Raw genomic sequence first — 27,156 nt, 5'->3', positions numbered from 1 at the left:
AGCCCTGAGAGCAGCCTCAGTCTGTACCACAATGGCTCGGTATCAAAGTGTTTGCTTTCACGTCACCTCTCGTAGATGAAGAGCCAGCGGTAAGGTGAGACCCAACAGAATAAAAAAAGACATGGACCAGACATTTGTCTTTGTCTATTAACACCTAGCCTGCCTGTCTGCCTGCATGTTGCTCTGTCAACAACACTGTCAGCTGGAAGAGCAGCATCTATCTGAGCACAACTCACTCAGGATACTGTATTATTGCCCACTGTCTGGTATGTGTTTAATATCGCTGCCATTGGAGCATTTAGTATCTCTATTTGAGGCACAAGTTTAGATCAGAAGCCTGTAATACTGTGGACATACTATAGTCATGGCAACAGTTTCCCTTTCAAATCAAATGAAATGTTATTTGTCACATGCGCCGAATACAAGAGGTGTAGACCTTACAGTGAAATGCTTACGTACAAGCCCTTAACCAACAATGCAGTTTTAAGAAAGAATACCCCCCAAAAAAAATCACACAATAAAATACAATATAAAATAATACGAAATAAAAGTAAAAAATAATTCAATAGCGAGGTTATATACAGGGGGTACCGGTACCGAGTCAATGTGCGGGACACCGGTTAGGATGTGTGGGGGGGGGGTCAATGCAAATAGTCTGGGTAGCCATTTGAGGGCGGGGGGCAATGCAAATAGTCTGGGTAGCCATTTGATTAGATGTTCAGGAGTCTTATGGCTTGGGGGTAGAAGCCTCTTGGACCTAGACTTGGCAATGCAAATAGTCTGGGTAGCCATTTGATTAGATGTTCAGGAGTCTTATGGCTTGGGGGTAGAAGCTGTTTAGAAGCCTCTTGGACCTAGACTTGGCGCTCCGGTACCGCTTGCCGTGCGGTAGTAGAGAGAACAGTCTATGACTAGGGTGGCTGGAGTCTTTGACAATTTTTAGGGCCTTCCTCTGACACCGCCTAGTAGAGAGGTCCTGGATGTCAGGAAGCTTGGCCCCAGTGATGCACTGGGCCGTACGCACTACCCTCTGTAGCGCCTTGCGGTCGGAGGCCGAGCAGTTGCCATACCAGGCAGTGATGCAAACAGTCAGGATGCTCTCGATGGTGCAGCTGTAGAACCTTTATGTCTCTTAAAATTCATTTTGGTGCATGTCTTTTCTCTATATTAGTCCTGTGTAGCTCAGTTGGTAGAGCATGGCGTTTGCAACGCCAGAGTTGTGGGTTCGTTTCCCACGGGGGAGCAGTATGAAAAAAAAATTATGCACTCACTAACTGTAAGTCGCTCTGGACAAGAGCGTCTGCTAAATGACTAAAATGTTAAAAAAAATATATATATATTAAGGTAGTGTAGCCTATAATCTATGCAATTTGCTAATGAATTCAGGTGTAGAGTGTGGTCATTGTTTCAAAAACAAAATTCACAGTATCCTGAATTAACATAGAGCGTAAATATCACCTAATAAAGTGATTAGTCTGGAAATAAATTGTGTTCCTTCCAAATGTTACAAGTTAAGGTCGCTACAATGCTCTTTGCCCAGAATCCTAATGTAATATGTCTTACCACAAGCTTCCAGTGCTCACGTTTCCCATTCAACAGGAATACTGATACATCATAGAAGACTTTAAACCACTAGGTGTCAGTATGATGTTCAACATGCAGCCAGATGTGTTATTCTGTGCTCTGGAGGCAAGCTGCTGGGCTGTACTGGTGTACCACACAAACCATTGATTTTCTATATCACATTATTTCAATAATTTCCAATGGATTTTATCAGTTTTGATCTTCACCCATTTCCTTGAATTGTGTGTGCCACACATTCAATTCTGCAAATGGGTGTTTTGTACACATCCTTCAGAGCTTTTTAACAATTACATTTACATTTACGTCATTTAGCAGACGCTCTTATCCAGAGCGACAATTAGTTATTTAAAAAGCTAAATTCACCCTTCAAACAACAGGTACAGTGCATTCGGAATGTATTCAGAGCCCTTGACTTTTTCAAAATGTTGTTACCTTATAGCCTTATTATTAAATGGATTAAAAAAATTAAATTCTCAATCTACACAATATACCCCATAATGACAAAGCGAAAACAGTTGTTATTTTTTTGTGCTAATTTATAAAAAATATAAAACAGAAATACCTTATTCAGACCCATTGCTTTGAGACTCGAAATTGAGCTCAGGCGCATCCTGTTTCCATTGATCATTGAGATGTTTCTTCAACTTGATTGGAGTCCACCTGTGGTAAATTCAATTGATTGGACATGATTTGGAAAGGCACACACCTGTTTATATAAGGTCCCACAGTTGACAATGCATGTCAGAGCAAAAACCAAGCCATGAGGTCGAAGGAATTGTCCATAGAGCTCCGAGACAGGATTGTGTCGAGGCAGAGATCTGGGGAAGGGTACCAAAACATTTCTGCAGCATTGAAGGTCCCCAAGAACACAGTGGCCTCCATCATTCTTAAATGGGAGAAGTTTGGAACCACCAAGACTCTTCTTAGAGCTGGCCAAACTGAGCAATCGGGGGAGCAACAGAGCTCCAGAGTTCCTCTGTGGAGATGGGAGAACCTTCCAGAAGGACAACCATCTCTGCAGCTCTCCACCAAGCAGGCCTTTATGGTAGAGTGGGCAGACGGAAGCCACTCCTCAGTAAAAAGCACATGACAGCCCACTTGGAGTTTGCCAAAAGGCACCTAAAGGACTCTCAGACCATGATAAACAAGATTCTCTGGTCTGGTGAAACCAAGATTGAACTATTTGGCCTGAATGCCGAGTGTCACGTCTGGAGGAAACCTGGCACCATCCCTTGGGCTCCCGAGTGGCGCAGCGGTCTAAGGCACTGCATCTCAGTGCTTGAGGCATCACTACAGACCCCCTGGTTCGATTCCAGGCTGTATCACAACCGGCCATGATTGGGAGTCCCATAGGGCGGCGCACAATTGGCCCAGCGTCGTCCGGGTTTGGCCGGTGTAGGCCGTCATTGTAAATAAGAATTTGTTCTTAACTGACTTGCCTAGTTGAATAAAGGTACAATTTAAAAAATCAATTAAAATGGTGGTGGCAGCATCATGCTGAGGAGATGTTTTTCAGCGGTGGGGACTGGGAGACTAGTCAGGATCGAGGGAAAGATGAACGGAGCAAAGTACAGAGAAATCCTTGATGAAAACCTGCTTCAGAGCGCTCCAGACCTCAGACTTGGGCAAAGGTTCACCTTCCAACAGCACAACGACCCTAAGCACACAGCCAAGACAATGCAGGAGGGGCTTCGGGACAATTCTCTGAATGTCCTTGAGTGGCCCAGCCAGACTTGAACCTGATCAAACATCTCTGGAGAGACCTGAAAATAGCTGTACAGCGACGCTCCCCATCCAACCTGACAGAGCTAGAGAGGATCTGCAGAGAAGAATGGGAGAAACTCCCCAAATACAGGCGTGGCAAGCTTGTAGCGTCAAACCCAATAAGCCTCGAGGCTGTAATCACTGCCAAGGGTGCTTCAACAAAGTACTGAGTAAAAGGTCTGAATACTTATGTAAATGTTATATTTCAGGTTTTTTATTAGTAATACATTTGCCAAAAAAAAAATCTAAAAACCTGTTTTTGCTTTGTCATTATGGGGTATTGTGTGTAGATTGATGAGGGAAAATAAACAAACAATTTACTCCATTTTATATTTTTTATTTATTTAACCTTTATTTAACTAGACAAGTCAGTTAAGAACAATTTCTTATTTACAATGACGGCCTACACCGGCCAAACCCGGACGACGCTGGGCCAATTGTGCGCCGCCCTATGGGACTCCCAATCACGGCCGGTTGTGATACAGCCTGGAATCGAACCAGGGGGTCTGTAGTGACGCCTCAAGCACTGAGATGCAGTGCCTTAGACTGCTGCGCCACTCGGTAGCCCATAATAAGGCTGTAACGTAACAAAATGTGGAAAAAGCCTTCCGAATGCACTGTAAATACAGAACGTTAAATAACTGTAAGCCACACTCATTAAAGAAAACAGTTCTCTGAATGCAGAACTAGTGGGCCGTACAGACATTCCAACTGCAGGCAGGCTGACTTTCTAGAGATATATTTTCCTAGTAAACAGCTCTACATTTGCAGCAGCAGCAGTCAGTGACTCAGAGGATTACTCTCAAACCCCTGCAGCTATTTGCATAATGCCACCAATAGCTTAATGATGCGATTACATGCTATTTACACAGCACCCTGAATGTAATCTTCTGATTCCAAATATTTGTTCACAGTAGGAACCATCTGTATCAAAGGAATAGGACACTGTTGCATCTACAACACAATCAAGCTCAGTAGTCCATACAACTTGTGTGCGTGCGTGCTAGTGTATGCATTAGTATGTGTGTGTTTGTGTGTGTACCTGCATTACATGATTAATCTCATCCACTTTCAAAATGTACTAGAATAATTTGCTCTAGGACTGTTTTCCAACTCCAGTCCTCGAGTCCCCCTCAACTGCACACATTTTTGTTAAAGGAGATTGACTGAGTCACCTTGAATCTAGATCCACTGGTTCAATCTAAATCTCAGTTTTCTGAGTAAGCTATAATTTCTCTATATAAAAGTACTGCTACTGTATAATACCATTGAGAGTATAAAAATTGTCTTCACACATGGCTTTGGACATAGCTGGCAGTGCACTGTGATAGCTGTGTTCATTAATGCGTCATCTAGTATGCATAATATTACCCAGTTTAGTGAACAATCCGGCCAAACAGGACTCAACGAGAAAGAGCAAGATAATTTAATAATGGAACAAAATCCCAACTGAAAATAGCTTGATGGAGCTTTCCAAATCCTGCTGTATTGGGGAAAGGCATAACCGTGTGCTAGCTTTACAGTATGATTGGAATTGCCTAGTCTCACAGACCTCTATACAAATGGGACAGTTGCCGGTTGAAAAGTGTGAATGAAAACCTCCCTGCACTCTGCCCCTTCAGGAACTAAATGCAACCCTAGTGGCAAAAAGAGATTGAATCTTGACCCTGGGATTTTTCTCATTAGGTTGGACCCCAGAGTACTAAGGGTCTGTGGTGCACCGTGGGTACATTCATGGCTGCACAGAGGATGTGGGAGACAACATGGCAGAAGGAATACCAAACACATCCTTGGCTTGCATTTTACGCAACCACTCAATGTCTAGACTGTGCAGTTAAAAATGTGGGTGGCATGTACATCAAGCATTAATCACTACCATCAAAGCCTTTACGAAACACGCTGGACAAGTCGAGGAGAAATAGAGGAAAAGATACATGCAGAGATAGAGATGGTGTCATGGAGAGAGAATAATGAGAGGCAAGGACAGAGATCAATGAATAAACAGTGAAGCAATCAAGTGGATTGGAAATGTAAGGTTTGTCTTTGACAACAGTGGGCTGGAGGTGAACACATGACGTGACAGATAATTTACTTGCAGTCGATCAATTTGTCATCAAGGGGAACAGAGAGCATCTGTTTGACTTTAGTTTTTTAACCAATGCGTCTTACAAAGTATTTTGAAAAATAAGTACATTTGAGGTATATGTTGTTATAAAACCAGTGGAAGTAGGCCAAGGCATGGAGAACTAGAACTAACCTGAGGGGAAATTGACTTTTTCCCCAACTGTCAGAACATAACTCTCCCCAGAATGGGAATGAAGCACAAAATAGGATCCCAGAAGTGAATTACCTCTGTGAATGATCGTATCACCAGAGATTGTATAAGCAAAAAATGTTTAAGGTGATAAATGTTTCTCCCTGCTCTCACTATTCCCACTGACCACCATTATCACTCTCTCTAGAAATATGGCTTTGAGAAAAATGACCACGACTGAAGTGAGGATGGGAGAGAGAGGGATGGATAGATCCGATTAGTTAAAGGGCAAAATTATTATTATTTCAATCAGAACTTTCGATTGATTCTCTCCACCTTTTAAAAATGATCTCCCCTTTCAAATAGCATGCAGACATAGTCACAACGAACAGCTCAAATTACATTTCGTAACACCTCCTATGGAAACCAATCATGCTGATATCTTTACCCTTCAAGCGTCCAATCATTGATGATAGAGTATCACACCAGAACACACTCCCTTGGAGCCCTGTTGGCCTTGAGAAATAAAGGAACACTGAATTGACGTCTGGATGGCCAGAACTCAAGAGATGACTTGATGAATTGTCAAGAGATAAGAGATGGGTTGATGTTTGGCCAGGCCAATAGCTTCTCAGCCTGACTACAGTGAGTCAGAACAGAGGGATCTCCAACAGACAGACAGGGTCTACAGGGAATGCCTAGACTCTAAAGAGACCGTGAGAGACAGAGCCTCCCTATTTGCCCCTGAGCACTTATAACATATTTACATTCCAGACATCATAAAAAAAGTTTGAACACCTGAGGGGTCAACTGATATAGCATGGAAGACACAATTAAACAAAACACCCATAATGGCATACCAAATGTAGTCAAAGTCAAATGAATGCATTTACAGTACTAGTACTTGAATCTTTGCATGTGCAATAGTATGGAATAGTGTAGTAGACAGCACCTCACACTAGATGCAAGAATCCCTGTGGCCATCATGTAGGCTACTTTTAGGAAACACCCCCATCTATTGGTGGGGGGAGCATGTAAAGGGGAAAATGTGTTGACATTAGAATAATTTGATAACATAGCTATACCATTTAGATTTACACTACCAGTCAAAAGTTTTAGAACACCTACTCATTCAAGGGTTTTTCTTTAATTTTACTATTTTCTACATTGTAAATAATAGTGAAGACATCAAAACTATGAAATAACATGGAATCATGTTGTAACCAAAAAAGTGTTAAACAAATCAAAATATGTTTTATATTTGAGATTCTTCAAATAGCCACCCTTTGCCTTGATGACAGCTTTGCACACTCTTGGCATTCTCTCAACCAGCTTCATGAGGTGGTCACCTGGAATCTATTTCAATTAACAGGTGTGCCTTCATAAAAGTTAATTTGTGGAATTGATTTCCTTCTTAATGCGTTTGAGCCAATCAGTTGTGTTGTGACAAGGGAGGGGGGGTATACAGAATATAACCCTATTTGGTAAAAGACCAAGTCCATATTATGGCAAGAACTGCTCAAATAAGCAAAGTGAAACAACAGTCCATCATTACTTTAAGACATGAAGGTCAGTCAATATGGAAAATGTGTAGGTGTTCTAAAACTTTTGACCGGTAGTGTATATTAAGCATTTACATTCTAGTTTGTCTGGATACTTCAATATATTGCAGTACCAACTGAATGACTAGTGATTTTTTATGTATACACTCACAGAAGATGGGTTCTTTGAAAGAGAGGGAAAAAAAACAAATGTCACAAGGTAAGAAAATGTGTATATATTTATTCACAAAACGTCCTACTTCACTATACATGAACTTGAAATAATAGTCAATGTCCTCTGAATTCCTATGTCGAGCGCTCATTCTTTTAAACACTTTACAACATACATGTACTGTATCTTAGGGAGGAGAGAATGCACACCTCTGAAAAGATAAGTGGTGTGACATGACCCTCCAAACAAATGGTATAAATGAAACTGTACAAGGGCTTTCTCTACAACTCCAAAGGATTCTAAAGAGAAGAAAAACATTCTTCAAATATCAACAATTCTCAAATAAGAGATTGTTCAAACCGAGCCTGTAGGACAACTTCCTAAACATATGGGCACAACAAACACAGTACACAGAGTACCACTGACAAAGAAATTTGCATTATTATTTTTTTAATTAGACAATTCATAGTAATATAATTTCAAAAGTGGAAGATAAAATTATTATGTACATTGAGGTAAATTATAATAATTAAAAAAACAAAAAACATTGGTGTGCCGAGAGGAGGTATCGTTTCCATTTTTTGATTGTTTCAATCAAACTTTGTTTCATTTCCTTCTCTTTTCAGCAGAATCATGGGAGCACATGTGCTGGACTTTGAACATGGTTCCATATAATATCCTACAGAAGTCAAACATAGGCACTGGGAGAAATAAGAAGGCGCTTTCTTGTGCTGGAGCCAGCATGTACTAGCACATACTGCAGCTACTTTGCAGCTACTGTGCAATATGTGATAAAGATGACCAGGGAATCTTCAGGTTATCATATTTTCCATCAAATACTGTACGTTTCACAATGGCTTGCTTACCAGAAGTGTATTTTTCTTTTTCTTTAATTCTATTTCACAATCTGTACTACACAGCAGAGCTTAATATCAATTTCCAATGTTGTGGTTGCATCAGAAGCCCACTACTAAATATGTATTCTTTGCTGCCTGCCTCACTTGTCTTTTTCCCCTTCTGCTAATCAGAGCATCTCATTCAGTACATACCGCCGCAGGGCACTTCTCCTTTAGCAAATGAGTGCTTGAGTTCAGGTCAGTAAGAGGTGACGACCGTAATCATGTTTGTGTAATGATGGCTACATACTGCATTACCGGCAGAATGGGGGATTCAATTCTACCCACTGAAAATAATGAGGAGTGCCTTCAGAAAGTATTCATACCCTTGACTTATTCAACATTTTGTTGTTACAGCCCAAATTCAAAATGGATTAAAGAGATTTTTTTTCTCACCCATCTACACACAATGCCAAAGTGAAAACATGTTTTTAGAAATGTATTGAAAATGAAATACAGAAATCTCATTTACATAAGTAATCACACCCCTTTGCTATGACACTCCAAATTGAGCTCAGATGCATCCAATTTCCTTTTATCATCCTTGGATTTAGAAACAAACCTGTCTATATAAGGTCCCACCATTGACAGTGCATGTCAGAGCAGAAACTATACCTTGAAGTCTGTAGATCTCCGAGATAGAACTGTGATAAGTCACAAAACAATTTCTAGTGTTGAAAGTTTCCAAAAGCACAGTGGACTCCATCATTGGGAAATTGAGAAAATACGGAACTACCCAGACTGTGGTCGGACTTCCAGCTCTAGGCAAACTGAGCAACCGGGCAAGAAGGACTTTGGTCAGGGAGGTGAGAAAAAACAATTTACTCCATTTTGAATTCAGGCAGTAACAGAACAAAATGTGGAATAAGTCAAAGGGTATGAATACTTTCTGAAGGCACTCTACATACAGGTTTAAAACACAGTACAGCACACAGTACAGTTCACACCACATTTATAGATTGCAGAACAATTGGGAAAGGAAATATCAAAATGTAAAACAGTTTGACATTGGGAGAGGGCAAATGCAAGGTTCCTGGTGAAAGCTAGACTAGCAGATAGTGATCATAGTTAGGAGAGTCCTTGCTGGTAGGGACTCAGAGGCTGTTTATGTTGTCAAGATAAATACCTGGATGTTTCTAGCATAGAATCAGAAAAGTAAAAGGCTGCTGATGAGACAGAGGAATGTAGAAAATAAAATTGTCGGATCAGTCATGACAACAGTTGCATTTCTTGTTCCACTGTAAAATAACACTTTTTTGGTTCAACATACACTGTATATCGTAGCAGCAATATCCTTCACCTTAAGTCTGACGAATGTGAAAAAACAAACATTGTTTTTCATCCACAACACTGTTCTGTAATGACCAGTTGACCAATTATGCATTCAATGCATGGCACAATATTTCAAGGGCGTTTTGGTTGGTTGAAGCAGGTTATGATGTAAACGTGCTAAAAACAATAACACAGTAGCAGATATGAATACAGCACGTTCCTCTGGTTTTCATTTTCATAAAAAAAATGTATAACCCTACTGGTCAAATCTAAATGCCATGGCACTTGACAAGCATTCATCTGACCTCTCCTCACTATACTTTATAGTTGATTCTATTACTGTAGATTCTATTTTTTTATGTAATTATGCAACAATGCTCAGAAGTGCACTTATTGCTACTGAAGAGATATGAAACAATGTCTACTTCAGATGACCTACAGAATTTCCTTGACTCGTTTAATGATCCTTTCTGTGTTCTGTCCTATTGGAAAATAATAAGCGAGGTCACATGATCAAATATGTATGTTTAGCAGCATAATGAATCTCCAACTAATAAAGTAAAATGTTCTGTCTTTCATTCATGCAACAAATGAAAGATCGACTACAGGACCTTTATAGGTCTCATGGGGCTTTCTCACTGTAAAGGTAGAGCTGTACACATATCTAAGATATCCAAATGTAAATTCTTGTCTGAAATGTTATGCCCCTAGATATGTGAAAACCCATTCACATAAAAGCAATACAAATATACAGGAAATAGTGTTTATAATGCAGCTCCATCATTGCTTTCCCTGAAGACCGTCCAGGATTGATTCCTACTAAGATTGAAAAGTAAACTGGTATCATGGCGTTGCTTAATTGTATTCATTAGTGCACATCGTAGCACTACTCAACGGAATACAAAAACAAGCAGGTCTTATTGGATAAGTTCAGGTAGTCCTACCCTGTTTCAGTCCATTTTCTTCCGTTTGGTGAACTAATGAATATGACCCTGATCTCCACTGCATTATTTCCTATTCAGAGAACCTCCTTGATTCAGAGCACTTCATGGTTATGGTTGAAAGAATGAAGAGTGCTTTGTATAAAATAGAGGTATACATCTATACTGAACAAAAATATAAATGCAACATGTAAAAGTGTTGGTCGCATGTTTCATGAACTGAAATAAAATAACCCCTGCCCAGTCATGTGAAATCCATAGATTAGGGCCTATTGAATTTATTTCAATTGAATGGTTTCCTTATATGAACTGTAAAATCTTTGAAATTGTTGCATGTTGCGTTTATATTTTTGTTCAGTATATCTATCAGCTTAGGTATATGTACACATTGAATGTACACCTGTATACACACACACACACACCAAATACATAGGAATAGAGTACAGCATACACACCCACTCCAGAGGAGGCTGGAGGGAGGAACTATAGGAGGACGGGCTCATTGTAATGTCTGTAATGGAATAAATGGAAAGGAGCCAAACGTGGCTTCCATATGTTTGATAGTTCAATTAATTCCATTCCAGCCATTACATTGAGTCTATCCTCATAGCTCCTTCCACCAGCCTCCTCTGACTGACTCATATTTACACTGTAAGAAACAAATATACAGGTGACTGCCAAAATAAAGGAAATCCCAACATAAAGTGTCTTAATAGGGCGTTGGGCCACCACGAGCCCCCAGAACAGCTTCAATGCGCCTTGGCATAGATTTTACAAGTGTCTGGAACTCTATTGGAGGGATGCAACATTATTCTTCCACGAGCAATTCCATCATTTGGTGGTTTGTTGATGGAGGTGGAAAATGCAGTCTCAGGTGCCACTCCAGAATCTCCCATAACTGTTCAATTAGGTTGAGATCTGGTTACACACCCTTTAAACCCCCCATACTCCTTTGAAACCCCTCTTTCAAAGTCAGATCTATTCTACTAGCAATGGCAGCCAAAATAATGGGAAACTGGGAATTTATATACATAACCCTAAGCATGATGGGATGTTAATTGGTTAATTAACTCAGGAACCACACCTGTGTGGAAGTACATGGTTTCAATATACTTTGTATCCCTCATTTACTCAAGTGTTTCCTTTATTTTGGCAGTTACCAGTACATAGCAATGAATAGAATATTGCATATTTCACAAGTCTTAATGGTGGTCATATCCTGTTTTTCTTGACAAAAGTATACACAAATATGGAACTGGCATTTGTAAAATAAATGTTAAAGGTACAAGATGTTGAGTGAAAGAAATAAATGCATACTCAATCCTGTTTGAATGAAACACTTAAATAGACACTGATGGCAGTACTTTGAGAAATAACCAGAGAGAGGTATTTGAAAATTTATATTTTCTTTCAATGCAACTAATTTAATTGATTCAGAATATTTTCAATGGAATTCCTACAAGAGGTCCCAATAAAGTCCAGTAGCGTCTGTTGGGGGTAAGAAAGAAGGGCTTGTTGCAACCAGTCAGGCAAACCAACAGGAGGGTCAGGGGGCTGTGTCTCTGCATCCAGAGTCCAGACAGAGTATTATCCAAGTTATCCACTGGAATCAACCCATGTCCTAATGCCATCTCAGAGGAGAGCAGAGAAGCAATCTCTCCAATCAGCCTTGAAGGAATGAGTCATAGAAGGATAAACACACCCACCTGATTGTACCATCACCTCCCTCCCTCCTTCTTCAGAGAAAGAGGAGACGAGGAGAACAGCACATAGATGGGGACCGAGAGTTCAGACAGTCAGGTGGTGTTGTCTCTAGTTTACATCTTGATGCCTTCCTGCTGGCTGAGCTGGGACAGGGACTTCTTGATGCGCAATGCGGTGAGGCGGGCCGCCCCGTTGGAGTACCAGCACTCCCTCATGATCTTAGCCATCACCCGCAGCACCTGGGGAGGGGACAGAGGCAGGGGAAACAGAGTCAACATCACAGGACAGCAATAACACATCCATATTTTGTTTTTAACGTTGTTGAGCACTGAGATATACATATGGATTGGTCTAGCTGCCCCCACCAATCGCAGAGTATACACAATGTCTGCAGCAATTGCAATGTCACAATGTCATTCTTTGAAGTGGAAAAAGTAATGGAATCACTGCTCGAGAGAGCGAGCGAAAGAGCGAGAGAGAGAGAAACAGCGATAGAGAGACGCTACTCATAGACATGGTGTTGAATCTGCAACAGCAGTCTGAATGAAGACTTAAACCCCTGGTCCAGACGTCGCTACGGCCCAGCAAAGACAATGGAGACACAGAGGAGCTCCAGCGTTCTGACCTTGAAGAGGCTGGTCAGACTTACAACATCCAGGCCACAGGTCTGAATACCAATCCACTGCATCCCTATTCATCAATCCCCCGAGGGCCGCCGAAGGTCTTTGTCAGTGAGTCTCGGTGTTGAATTCAGGGCTGTATTGAGCAGTATGCCTGGACACAAAGCCTTCTGGCGGATCGGACAGTGAAGAGAGAGAGGATGTTCTGGTGGTCCCCTCTATTAGAGGCTTTTATTTACAATATTAGGTGCATTATGCATTTGACCTAACTTTGATTTGAACTGAACACTTTTCATATTCTCAGGCAATCGTTAGGTCCACTGAACCAAACAATACTTAAGTTGGAAAAAAGGTCCCACATTTTTTGGGGGGTGGTTTGGGACGATTAAAGGCATTCATTAAGATTTTGTACAAGGTGCAGGACAAATTGGCCAATAGACTTTGTACAGAAAATAACAAACAGGACCTTGACATAAAGACGTGGATAAATCAAAGATATTCTCAGTAGCAAATAAACTATTCAGGAAACAACTCTTTGCCTATAACAAAACTCAGGTATGGAGTGACTCCTCACGAAACCAGGTAAAAAAATGATTTATTTTTGTTTTTTACGAAATGTAATCCATAGAATGGTCATTTGGAGGAAGGATTGTTGACATGACATTTGTATTTTAAAGCATAATTGAGAAATAATTAATCAAAGTTGGCTTATTTATGACATGTTGGCCTTACCCAGGCCTCATTTTAGACTCCATAAAGTTTAATCTGTAGGTGCTACAAAGCAATAATTGGTGTCATGAAGCTTTAACACCTGCTCTGTAATATGAGTAGTATTGATTTCAACAACAATTTTCTAACATTAATTTATGAATATTGAAAAATATACTGTTGAACATAATATACTTTACAGACATATCAAAAGTGGGATCTCTACTTGTTTCAAAGTTATGGCCCATTCTATACAGAGAAATTGGCATAGTAAGCAATGTAACCAATCACAACCTTCCTTTTACTTGTATCTAATGTGGCCACAATTTTTTTTCGGCACTGAGCACATTTCAGGTTTGTTGACCGCAAACTTGAACGTTGTGAAAATTCTGTGCAACTTCCAGCGCGCATTTACTGTGAACACTGAGGCTGTACCCGCTTTAAGTTACAGTTTTAACAGTGGTAATGTAGGTTACTGTGGCTATTTGATCATAATGTAGGCCTACCAGAGTGGCCTACCATCAAAAACAATGGAGAAAATGCATCCCATAACATTTTAACATGGAAATAGCTGTTCTATCATTCAGCCTACAGTAGCAGCCAATGTGTGGTGTTCAATGTAGGCCTACATTCCATGAGACTTTTGAAAAAAAAACATGCAGGGCTTGACATGTTTATCCACTTGCCCTTCAGACAAGGAGGTGACTGAAAATGTTGTGGTGTTTGATGCAAGAAACCACTTTACGAAATAAAATGCATTATTATTCCCATACCATTATTACAGAGAATCAGACAAATTATGCTACCCTCTCTGCCTATTGGCTACTTAGCTTATTCAAGCCTGTCTCAAAATACAAACCTAGACCTTTAAGAAGAAAAAACACTCGCTTTTCAAAGATGGCTATAAATGTATACGTTTTGTGCTCTTGTAGGAAGCAATCACTCCCCTATTGCTGACTACAAATTATCTATAAATGGGTTAATTTACATTTAAATTGGACTAATAACTCACTAACTAGCAAAGGATATGAACAAAATGTGCACACGTGGCTACATGCAGCTCTCGCTCTGATCTCAAAACAAGCGCATCTACCTGTATCATGCTGTAAACACAGTCCAGTTCAAAGTAAATGGCACAGATCCATATATGGCAATGGTCTACAGTGCTATGAAAAAGTATTTGCCCCCTTTCTTTGGCGAAAACCAAACACTGCATTCCACAGTAAGAACATCATACCAAAGGTCAAGCATGGTGGTGGTGGTGTGATGGTTTGGGGATGCTTTGCTGCCTCAGGACCTGGACGACTTGCCTTAATAGAAGGAACAATGAATTCTGCTCTGTATCAGAGAATTCTACAGGAGAATGTCAGACCATCCGTCTGTGAGCTGAAGCTGAAGCGCAGCTGGGTCATGCAGCAAGACAATGATCCAAAACACACAATCAAGTCTACATGAAAATTGCTAAAAAGCAACAAATTGGAAGTTTTGGAATGGCCTAGTCAAAGTCCAGACCTAATCCTAATTGAGATGTTGTGGCAGGACTTGAAACGAGCAGTTCATGCTTGAAAACCCACACGTCACTGAGTTAAAGCAGTTCTGCATGGAAGAGTGGGCCAAAATTCCTCCACAGCGACGTGAGAGACTGATCAACAACTACAGGAAGCATTTGGTTGGAGTCAACTAGTTATTGAGTGTAAGGGGGCAATTACTTTTTCACACAGGGGAATTGGGTGTTGCATTACTTTGTTTATGAAATAAATGAAATAAATATGTAATTGTTGTGTTATTTGTTCACTTGTGTTCCCTTTTTCTAATATTAGGTTTTGGTTGAAGATCTGATAACATTCAGTATCACAAATATGCAAAAGTAGAGAAAATTAGAAAGGGGGCAAATACTTTTTCATAGCACTGTATTTGCATATTAGCCTACAGCAGCTCTGATTGTTAATGCCACAACGGTCTGTGAGCCGTGTCAATGCAATAGAATCATACTCCAATGCGTTCTGCCTGCAACAAAATCTCTTGCATAGTTTGTTTTGTTTCGGTATGTTGCATTGAAAGTGGCTAATATTGCGTTGATTCGATCACAATTGTCACAGTAAAGGAAACATTGAGTGTTAACAATAAAACTCTAGATCAGTGGTCACCAACCTTTTCTGAGTCTAGATCACTGAGTCAAAATATAAGTCGAGATCTACATTTACATTTTAGTCATTTAGCAGACGCTCTTATCCAGAGCGACTTACAGTTAGTGAATACATATTTTTTTATACTGGCCCCCCGTGGGAATCGAACCCACAACCCTGGCGTTGCAAACGCCATGCTCTATCAACTGAGCTACATCCCTGCCGGCCATTCCCTCCCCTACCCTGGACGACGCTGGGCCAATTGTGCGCCGCCCATGAGTCTCCCGGTCGCGGCCGGCTGCGACAGAGCCTGGATTCGAACCAGGATCTAGTGGCACAGTTAGCACTGCGATGCAGTGCCTTAGACTACCGCTCAGACTTTTTTTGAACATGACTTAAACATAAGCCTATGCAACATTAACCAATTAAAAACAGTTCTGTAGCAATGAGGTTTTTGCAGTAAGTTATAGGTCCAATACATTACCACCGCATATTGGCTTTGCTTGAATTGCCCTGCCAATGCATTGTTGTTAGGGCAATTAAAAAATATACATATATTTCAAAATTTGAGGTAGGATATTTGATCAGACTGGTAATAGATCCGTTGTTGTATTACTTGTGAAGCACAACTGAGTGAGCAAACATTTAAATAATTTGTTTTTTATTTTACTGTGCTGATGATGCATGCATCTGATGGTCTCAGTGGAGGGAGAGAGCAGCAGACTGAGGGTCACTAGGTAACCTAGCACATAGACTTATATGTTTTGATAAGGTTTGTATTACAACTAAAGTGGCCAAATAACTTCTTAAAATTAAGCACATTAATCCACTTTATAACTGGTGTAGAGCCTAACTGGCATACATGCCTAACTGGCATACATAGGCTGTGCGTGAGTTTCAAGTTTGGGGAAGAACATTTTCACCATAAAAATGCACCTTTATAATAAAGCATTACATGCATAATCGCATTTGCTGTCACTTTCGAGAACAGTGCAAATGCAATCGAAAATCACATCAAACACATCAAAACAGCCTTTTGTACTTTTAAAACTCACCTCACTGTGATGCTCAATTTGAAGAAAGTAGTTAAACAGCAGGTTGAAACAGCGTAAACGAAATGGACAGTGCTTTCTAAGGTGATGATTAATTCAAAACACCCATATGCATATTAGATGCATATGCATAGGGTTATGAGCCCAAGTCCGAAAAAAAACCCTGAATTAAAATTGATTGTGCCATTATACAATACATAGCCTACTGCGTATATGCATGGCAGAAAAACATAAAACAAAACTGATTTAAGATGTCTTTGATACATAATTGGTCTAGCCTTTGAGTGTGGACTGTATTATTATGCATACTGGATGGACTGGTTACCTTATGCTACGCTCCAAAATGTATATCCATGAGTCTGGGAGAGAACGTATAGCCCTAGGCGATGCTGTTGGTTCATTAATTGTGCAGGGCAGATTACAGTTAGCCTACAACTAGTGAATTTTATTTGATTTTGAATAGCCTAGTTATAGGGAATTTTTTTATTTTCATAATTAGCTATACAGAATCTCACCACTATGCGTTTCCATCTCCTCCTCTCTATCCTTTATTCCTTTCTCGAGCACGCAGACAAGCTATCAACAGTTCAGTGAAATTTGGTTTCCCAAATTAAGCACTGGGTAGCTGCAGGAACAAGGTTGGAGAGCCCATGGCATATAGAGTTTGGGTGGAATATCACCTGTTGGGCAGCGAGAGCATGCTCCTCAAACAGTGGTTGATGCAAGGAGTGAAATATGTGTCCTTGTATTTATTTCTCAGCTGCTCATATTAAGCACATGCTCCACTATAACACCGAAGTAGCCTACAAAATGGACCGCCGATCCCTATTCGAGTACATACAGATTACATGTATTTTTCCCCTGCCCCTTTGATAATGGCCCATTCTAAATCTAGACTAATTTTGCATATTAGTACAGAAGATTAAATTGAGAATAGTCTGATGGGTGAAAATACAATCACTTGATGAAAGAACAGCGGTGCAGCCTGAGGCAAGGAACAGAGCACAAGCTTTTCTTGCTTCTTTGTCAAATCATCAATAGCCTGTAGTCGCACCTTGCAGCCCATATACAGTATGTTTTGATCTCTAAGACATTCTATGGTTTGTATCATTCACAACTAAAGTTGCCCAAAAAATCTAAATCTAGCATATAGGACCTGTTTCTAGTGATCACTTGTACACTCAATGTAGCCACGTCATACAGTGCATTCGGAAAGTATTCAGACCCCTTCACTTTTTCCACATTTTGTTACGTTGCAGCCTTATTCTAAAATTGATTAAATAAATAAAAATCCTCACCAATCTACACACAATACCCCATAATGACAAAGCGAAAACAGGTTTAGAAATGTTTCCAAATTTATACAAAATAAAAATACCTTATTTACATAAGTATTCAGACCCTTTGCTGTGAGACTCAAAATTGAGCTCAGGTGCATCCTGTTTCCATTGATAATCCTTGAGATGTTTCTACAACTTGATTGGAGTCCACCTGTGGTAAATTCAATTGATTGGAAATGATTTGGAAAGGCACACACCTGTCTATATAAGGTCCCACAGTTGACAGTGCATGTCAGAGAAAAAACCAAGCCATGAGGTCGAAGGAATTGTCCGTAGAGCTCCGAGACAGGATTGTGTCGAGGCACAGATCTGGGGAAGGGTACCAAAACATTTCTGCAGCATTGAAGGTCCCCAAGAACACTGTGGCCTCCATCATTCTTAAATGGGAGAAGTTTGGAACCACCAAGACTCTTCTTAGAGCTGGCCAAACTGAGCAATCGGGGGAGAAGGGCCTTGGTCAGGGAGGTGACCAAGAACCTGATGGTCACTGTTCCAGAAGGACAATCATCTCTGCAGCACTCCACAAATCAGGCCTTTATGGTAGAGTGACCAGACGGAAGCCACTCCTCAGTAAAAGGCACATGACAGCCCACTTGTAGTTTGCCAAAAGGCACCAAAAGGACTCTCAGACCATGCGAAACAAGATTCTCTGGTCTGATGAAACCAAGATTGAACTCTTTGGCCTGAATGCCAAGTGTCACGTCTGGAGGAAACCAGGCACCGCTCATCACCTGGCCAATACCATCCCTATGGTGAAGCATTGTGGTGGATGGTGTGGGGATGTTTCTCAGCGGCAGGGAGTGGAAGACTAGTCAGGATCGAGGGGAAATATGAACGGAGCAAAGTACAGAGAGATCCTTGATGACAAAGGTTCACCTTCCAACAGGACAATGACCTTAAGCACTCAGCCAAGACAACGCAGGAGTGGCTTCGGGTCAAGTCTCTGAATGTCCTTGAGTGGCCCAGCCAGAGCCTGGACTTGAACCCGATTGAACATCTCTGGAGAGACCTGAAAATAGCTGTGAAGCGACAACCTGACAGAGCTTGATAGGATCTGCAGAGAAGAATGGGAGTAACTCCCCAAATACAGGTGTGCCAAGCTTGTAGGGTCATACCCAAGAAGACTCGAGGCTGTAATCGCTGCCAAAGGTGCTTCAAAAAAGTACTGAGTAAAGGGTCTCAATACTTATGTAAATGTGATATTTCAGGTGATATTTCATTGTAATTATTTTTAGAAAATATTTCTAAAAAACAGTTATTGCTTTGTCATTATGGGGTATTGCGTGTACATTGATGAGGGGAAAAAACTATGTAATCCATTTTAGAACAAGGCTGTAACGTAAAACAAAATGTGGAAAAAGTGAAGGGGTCTTAATACTTTCCGAATGCACTGTATGGGCACTCGCTCCATAATGGGAAAATCATCCTTTCAAATTTTTCAGGTAAGTTCAATTATATTCTTCTTACTATAAAATGATATACAAATAATGGCACGTGACTTAAGCATATATTGTCAGCTAAATGAACAAGCCTACAGCCTATGGCATGGAGATTAGCCAGATAAGATGCAGTAGGCCAACTCATATTCTGTTCTTCTGAAATAAATGTTCTTCATATCATAATGTTTCTTTAGACCTGACTAAAATTGATTTATTGTGATGGTGTATATTAAATTGATTTCTTAGAATTTTTTAAAATGTAGATGTTCCAAAGGCGCGCATCAGCTGCTTGTATGTGTCGAGGCCTGGAGATGCTAAACGTGTTTGTTAATTAATGGTCAATTATACCGTGAGACCGGCAGACTTTTGCAGGACAATAACCGGCTGACAAAATGTAATGACTGCTACAGCCTATATTCATAAATGAAGGTAAGAATTGTTATTGAAATCAAAATGCTACTCATATTACAGAGCAAGCAGTAAAGCTTCACATGACAGCAATTTTTGCTTTGTAGCACCTACAGATGAAACATTATGGAGTCTTAAAGGAGGTCATAAATGTCAATTGATTATTTTTAGATACACATGTCAACAATCCTTCCTCCAAAACGACAATTCTATGGATTTAAATTTCGTGAAAATCCATAAAAGTGTGGTCTTTTTTTTGTCCTGGTTTCATGAGGAATCACTCTATGGCTCTACTCTTGCCAACCTGTTAACTGCCCAACCTGCTCTCTCTCAGGCAAAGGCCAAATGAGCACCTAAGTACTCTTTCCAGGAACCCCCTTCCGTTAGGAATGTTCCAAACGATAATCCAAAATACATTTTTACCATAAAGGAATCATTTCTCGTGGATATATCAACATTAAACAACTTTATAACTTCTTAACCCCTTGGATAATTAATTAATTAGGTTATTTATTGCCATTAACCAATAAATATTCCTAATTGACTCACATATTTTTGTCATGCGCACCGGAACATCAACAGGGAAACAACGCAGAGCTTCAAACAAACACATTGGGTAGGTTAACCTTTATGATTATTCTTCAACCAACACGTCAGTCATTCTTCTAATAATATATTTCACATTGCTAGAGCATGTACCTTTAAATTGGCAGCTTTATACACGGTAGAAACATAGTTATTGAGTTACATTGTTTAATTATTGCCGTGCGCAACAAACACTCAACTTTGTTGCCTTTATATCAAAGCACTGTCGGCACATGGAATGCACAATTATTTTGTTTCAGGATTCTTGAAGATGCGTGGCAGCATTATAATAAACAGAGTTCTTGAACCAATACTGCGTTTCAGTGTCATTGTCTATATGTCACAGATATGCCCTCCGCTTTAGAGCCGACAGTCTGTGTGAATGCTTTGCTTAGTAGAGAGCAGACAGCCACAGGATAAAATAAACACATCGTGGCCCTGGCTAGAACAGACCTGTCTAGACATCCAGATAAACAAATTATCTAAACTAAAGGCTGCTGCTAAAGTCAGGTCCAACAATATTTGCATCATTAATAAAGATGACTTTGTATATTATTTTATACTGATACAACTGCTCAGAGATTTTGTTTAACTAATATTTGTTTTTCTCAAAAAGGGTCAGAATTAATTGGCACCCTGGTTTCCAATACCTCACCTTTTGAGGATAATGGCACTGAGCCTTTTTCTATAATGTTTTATGAGATTGGAGAACACATTGGGAGGTATCTTTGATCATTCCTCCATACAGAATCTTTCCAGATCCTTCGTCTGCGCTTATGGACTGCCCTCTTCAATTCAATCCAAAGGTTTTCAATGGGGTTCAAGTCTGAAGACTGAGTTGCCATTGTAAAATGTTGATTGTGGTTAATTAAGTTATGTTTAAAGTTTTATTAGTCGTATGTATGGGATACACATGGGATACACCGTCCAACGAAATGCTTACTTGCAGGTTCCTTCGACAATGCAACAACAATACGAAATAAAAGATACGAATATGAACATAAAGTAAATGGCAGTAGAATAGAATAAACATTTGAGCATAAGTATAATACAGGAAGGCACAATTTATAGTACAATATTTTACACGTTTTGGGGCAGTATTTTGCAATCATAATACGAGTCTGGTAGCAGCAGTTGTGGTGTGTGTGTGTGTGTAGCATAAATGTGGGTGTGTGCTAAGGTGCACAGAGTCAGTGCAGGTGGTCAGTCCAGTTCAAGTGTTCAGCAGTTTGATGGCTTGTAGATAGAAACTTTCTCTGAGCCTGTTGGTATCAGACCTCATGCTCGTGGCTGGGGTTTCTAGAATCATTGATGATACTGCAGGCCTTTCTCAGGTGTCCTGGATGGGTGGGAGCACGGTCCCAGTGATGTATTGGGCCGTCTTCACCACCCGGTGGAGTGCCTTGCGGTTGTGGACGGAGCAATTCCCGTACCAGGTCGTAATGCAACCGGTCAGGATGCTCTCGATGGTGCAGAGGTAGTATTTGGAGAGAACCTGGGGTGACATGCCGAATTTGTACAACCACCTTAGGAAGTAGAGACGCTGTTGCACCCTCTTGACAGGAGTGGTTATGTTGTTGGTCCAAGTCAGTTCCTCGGTGATGTGTACACCGAGGAACTTAAAACTGTAGACTCTCTACTGCAATCCTGTTGATGTGGATCGGGCCATGTTCCTTCCTCTGCTTCCTGAAGTCAACAATCAACTCCTTTGATTTGCTGATGTTGAGGGAGGTTGTCCTGGCACTACAATGCCAGTTCACTTACATCCATGGATCTGTTGGGGCAGTATCTCAATTGGAGTGGGTCCAGGGTGTCTGGGATGATGGTGTTGATGTGAGCCATGAACAGCCTTTCAAAGCATGTCATGTGAGTGCTAATGGGTGATAGCCATTTAGGCAGGTTACCTTAGTGTTCTTGGCCACAGGTACTATGGTGGTCTGCTTGAAACATGTAGGTATTACAGACTGGGTCAGGGAGAGGTTGAAAATGTCAGTGAAGACACCTGTCAGCTGGTCAGTGCATGCTCTGAGTACGCATCCTGGTAAATTGGTCTGTGAATGTTAACCTGCTTTAAAGGTCTTACTCATATCGGCTACGGAGAGCGTGATCACACAGTCGTCCCTAATAGCTGGTGCTCTCATGCATGGTGGTTCAGTGTTGCTTGCATCGAAGCGTGCATAAAAGGCATTTAGCTCGTTTGGTAGGCTCAAATCACTGGGCAGCTCGCAGCTGGGTTTCCCTTTGTAATCTGTGATAGTTTGCAAGCCCTGCCACATCCGACGAGCATCAAAGCCGGTGTAGTAGGATTCGATCTTAGTCCTTTATTGACCCTTTGCTTGTTTGATGGTTCATCGGAGGGTGTAGCGGGATTTCTTATAAATCCAGATTAGTGTCCCGCTCCTTGAAAGCGGCAGCTCTAGCCTTTACCTCAGTGCAAGTCCCAGCTTGGGATAACATTTTCCAGAAGAATGAGGAATAACTTTGAAATGTAAGTATAATGTTTATTTATTCACCAAATTGTTACATTTTCAACAAATTACCTTCATATACAGTACCTGTCAAAAGTTTGGACACACCTACGCATTCAAGGGTTTTTCTTTATTTTTACTATTTTAGAATAACAGTGAAGACATCGAAACTATGAGATAACACATATGGAATCATGTAGTAACCAAAAAAAGTGTTAAACAAATCAAAATATATTTTAGCCTCCCTTTGCCTTGATGACAGCTTTGCACACGCTTGGCATTCTCTCAACCAACTTCAACTGGAATGCTTTTCCAACAGTCTTGAAGGAGTTCCCACATAGGCTGAGCACTTGTTGGCTGCTTTTCCTTCACTCTGCGGTCCAACTCATCCCAAACCATCGGGTTGAGGTTGGGCGATTGTGGAGGCCAGGTCATCTGATGGAGCACTCCATCACTCTCTTTCTTGGTAAAATAGCCCTTACACAGCCTGGAGGTGTGTTGGGTCATTGTCCAGTTGAAAAACAAATGATAGTCCCACTAAGCCCAAACCAGATGGGATGGCATATTGCTGCAGAATGCTGTGGTAGCCATGCCTTGAATTCTAAATAAATCACAGAGTAACCAGCAAAGCACCCCCATACCATCACACCTCCTCCATGCTTCACGGTGGGAACCACACATGCGGAGATCATCCGTTCACCTACTCACAAAGTCATGGCCGTTGGAACCAAAAATCTCTAATTTGGACATATCAGACCAAAGAACAGATTTCCACCGGTCTAATGTCCATTGCTCGTGTTTCTTGGCCCAAGCAAGTCTCTTCTTATTGGTGCCCTAGTAGTGGTTTCTTTGCAGCAATTCGACCATGAAGGCCTGATTCACGCAGTCTCCTCTGAATATTTGATGTTGAGATGTGTCTGTTACTTGAACTCTGTGAAGCATTTATTTGGGCTGCAATTTCTGAGGCTGATAACTCTAATGAACTTATCCTCTGCAGCAGAGGTAACTCTGGGTCTTCCTTTCCTGTAGCGGTCCTCATGAGAGCCAGTTTCATCACAGCGCTTGATGGTTTTTGCAACTGAACTTGAAGAAACTTTAAAAGTTCTTGACATTTTCCGGATTGACTGACCTTCATGTCTTAAAGTAATGCTGGACTGTCGTTTCTCTTTGCTTATTTGAGCTGTTCTTGCCATAATATGGACTTGGTCTTTTACCAAATAGGGCTATCTTCTGTATACCCCCCCACGTTATCACAACACAACTGATTGGCTCAAACGCATTAAGAAGGAAAGAAATTCCACAAATTAACTTTTAAGAAGGCACACCTGTTAATTGAAATGCATTCCAGGTGACTACCTCATGAAGCTGGTTGAGAGAATGCCAAGAGTGTGCAAAGCTGTCATCAAGGCAAAGGGTGGCTACTTTGAAGAATCTCAAATATAAAATATATTTTGATTTGTTTAACACTTTTTTGGTTCCTACATGATTCCATATGTGTTATTTCATAGTTTTGATGTCTTCACTATTATTCTACAATGTAGAAAATAGCAAAAATAAAGAAAAACCCTGGAATGAGTAAGTGTGTCCAAACCTTTGACTGAATTAAAATGTTGAGAAACTGGTGTTTATCAGCCCATTGCCAAGCCAGCTAGCTAACACGTCGGATGCGATAGCTAGCTAGTAGGTGATCTCATCCTGCTTTATCGTCTGTTTATTGGTTAACAACTAAACTAACTAAATTGTAGATTGCAATGTGTCAATTGTGAAGAACCGGACAGTTTTTAAATCATGAATTGGTGAATTTGCTAGCCAGCTAAAGACATGTAAAAAATAGTTGTTTTTTTTCCCAATTTGATTTCAGGGACTAAAGTGGGCACCTGATTGGGTTTCACTCCATTGGCTTGGCAAGCAACAACAAAAAAATATCCTGCTCGACTCGTTTGGAGCGAAGAGATTTTAATATCTGGCGCAAAACTTAGGAAATTCAGCCAGCGGTGTTCTGTTCAATCAATGGCTTGCTAGCCAGCCAAGTTATTTGTGCATTCTCATGATGAATCTTTTTCTAGCCAGCTGCATACAGTGTATGTTTACCTAGCTAACATTAGTTAACTTTATCTTGCCACTTTCCCTTCCCCTATTGTGTTGCACCATTGAGGTTGGTGTTACTAGTTCAAATTAGAGGCTAAGTTATTCTACTTACTGTAAACAACTTGACCAAGCCTAAAAATATGCTAAACTTAACAAAACGATTGCAGATTAATAAAGGTAGTTGTAGCTTCAGCAACTTGAACCAGCACTGACATTTGATAAGTGAGATTCATTTATCCCCCTTGTCTCTGCTTGTTCCAGGTTGAAGGACATCCCACCCTGACACCCTGCTGATGTAAAAACTTGTTGTGAACCTCTCAGCAAACAGTATAATCACCATATCCCAGGATATTATTCAGGAGTGTGCAACATCCCAATGTTAGATAGATTCATCCATGTTATTGTTTATCATGCAGATTTGTCAAGACATTGTAACTTATGAAGCTCATTCTAAAATACAGACGTGATTTCTGTCCCGGGGATAGCACTGTGTGCCAGTCTTCAAATTTAGAACACATTATACTGAACAAAAATATAAAACACAACATGTAAAGTGTTGGTCCTATGTTTCATGAGCTGAAATAAAAGATACCAGAAATGTTCATATGCACAAAAAGCTTATTTCTCTCAAATGTTGTGCACAACATTTGTTTACATTCCTGTTAGTGAGCATTTCTACTTTGCCAAGATAATCCATCCACCTGACATGTGTGGCATATCAAGAAGCTGATTAAACAGCATGATCATTACACAGATGCACCTTGTGCTGGGGACAATAAAAGGCCACTCTAAAATGTGAAGTTTGTCACACAACACATGCCAGCCCAGGACCTCCACATCCGGCTTCTTCACCTGCAGGATCATCTGAGACCAGCCACCCGGACAGCTGATGAAACTGTGGGTTTGCGCAACCGAAGAATGTCTGCACAAACTGTCAAAAACTGTCTCGGTTTTCAACTGTACCGGGCAGATTGCAGACAGGTATATGGTGTCGTGTGGGTGAGTGGTTTGCTGATGTCAACCTTGTGAACAGAGTGCCCCATGGTGGCGGTAGGGTTATGGTACAGGCCACAATCAACAGCCTGATCAACTCTACACGAAGGAGATGTGTCGCGCCGCATGAGGCAAATTATGGTTTTCTGATCCACGCCCCTACCTTTTTTTAAGCTATCTCCGACCAACAGATGCATATCTGTATTCCCAGTCATGTGAAATCTATAGATTAGGGCCTAATGAATTTACTTCAACTGACTGATTTCCTTGTATGAACTGTAACTCAGTAAAATCTTTGAAATTGTTGCATGTTGCTTTTATATTTTTGTTCAGTGTAGTTGAATTAAGTGTTTGTGTAGAGCTGGAACAAAAACCTGTAAACTCCTGTCCTGTCTATGAAAAGAAATAACAACTTTGGCTGTCATTACTAAATTTGCCATCATGTACTGAACAAGCTTATGAATGTTGGAGGTTCATCTCCTGGATATCCCTCACTTGGGAATTACTTATTCGACAGTGGACTGTGTTTTAAAGACTCTTGCACAGATACAGGAATACCAATAAAAATGTTAACATTTATTCAAAGTGTTGATATCTACACGTTTCTAGTTTAGAGGTTTGGGCATCTGGTGACTGCAGATAATCTGTCTAATCCCCTGCAAGGAGAGAGAAAGGCAGCAATAATATTACTATGCTGTATTCATTCCATTGAACATATATTCCTGTATGATATGCATTTATATTGGATATGTTATCCTGTTATCACATGGCAGTATTTGTTTTGTATCCAATGCATTTATCTTACATTAGGATGAAGTAGTCTAGGCCTTCTAATCTAGTTAGATTGCATCATATCACCTTTCAATATTAGTTATCGACGAATATAAAAGCATGTTATCTTGAACATCTGTGTCATTTAATACGCAAGCTTACTCATTCGAAAAAAGTATTATCAGCTCTAATGCAATATTAGCTTCACAGTGAAACCCCACTATTCTGGCTATTGATCATTCTTAGACAGTCAGTAAAATAGCTTATTTAGCTATCTCAAAAAATCATAGTCTGTACAGTCGTGGTCAAAAGTTTTGAGAATGACACAAGTATTGGTTTTCACAAAGTTCGCTGCTTCAGTGTTATGAGATATTTTTGTCAGATGTTACTATTGTATACTATTGTACACTTTCTCTGAAGATTCTCAAGA

At 40.4% G+C, this 27,156-nt stretch overlaps 1 protein-coding gene across 1 annotated transcript in view; it reads right to left on the bottom strand.

Moving 5' to 3' along the window:
* Positions 1-11,193: 11,193 nt before the first annotated feature.
* The window catches only part of LOC121580966 (TGF-beta receptor type-1-like), a 59,634-nt gene continuing 43,671 nt past the window's right edge, over positions 11,194-27,156 (bottom strand). Inside the window, exon 9 of the mRNA XM_041896206.2 lies at positions 11,194-12,367. Coding sequence (XP_041752140.1) covers positions 12,242-12,367 — 126 coding nt within the window. The 3' untranslated portion in view covers positions 11,194-12,241. The remainder of the gene's footprint in view (positions 12,368-27,156) is intronic.

Source organism: Coregonus clupeaformis, chromosome 14 (genome assembly GCF_020615455.1).
Source record: "Coregonus clupeaformis isolate EN_2021a chromosome 14, ASM2061545v1, whole genome shotgun sequence".
NCBI classification, from domain to species: domain Eukaryota; kingdom Metazoa; phylum Chordata; class Actinopteri; order Salmoniformes; family Salmonidae; genus Coregonus; species Coregonus clupeaformis.
Note: the sequence above shows the minus strand (reverse complement) of the source record. Positions and strands in the feature narration are given on the sequence as shown.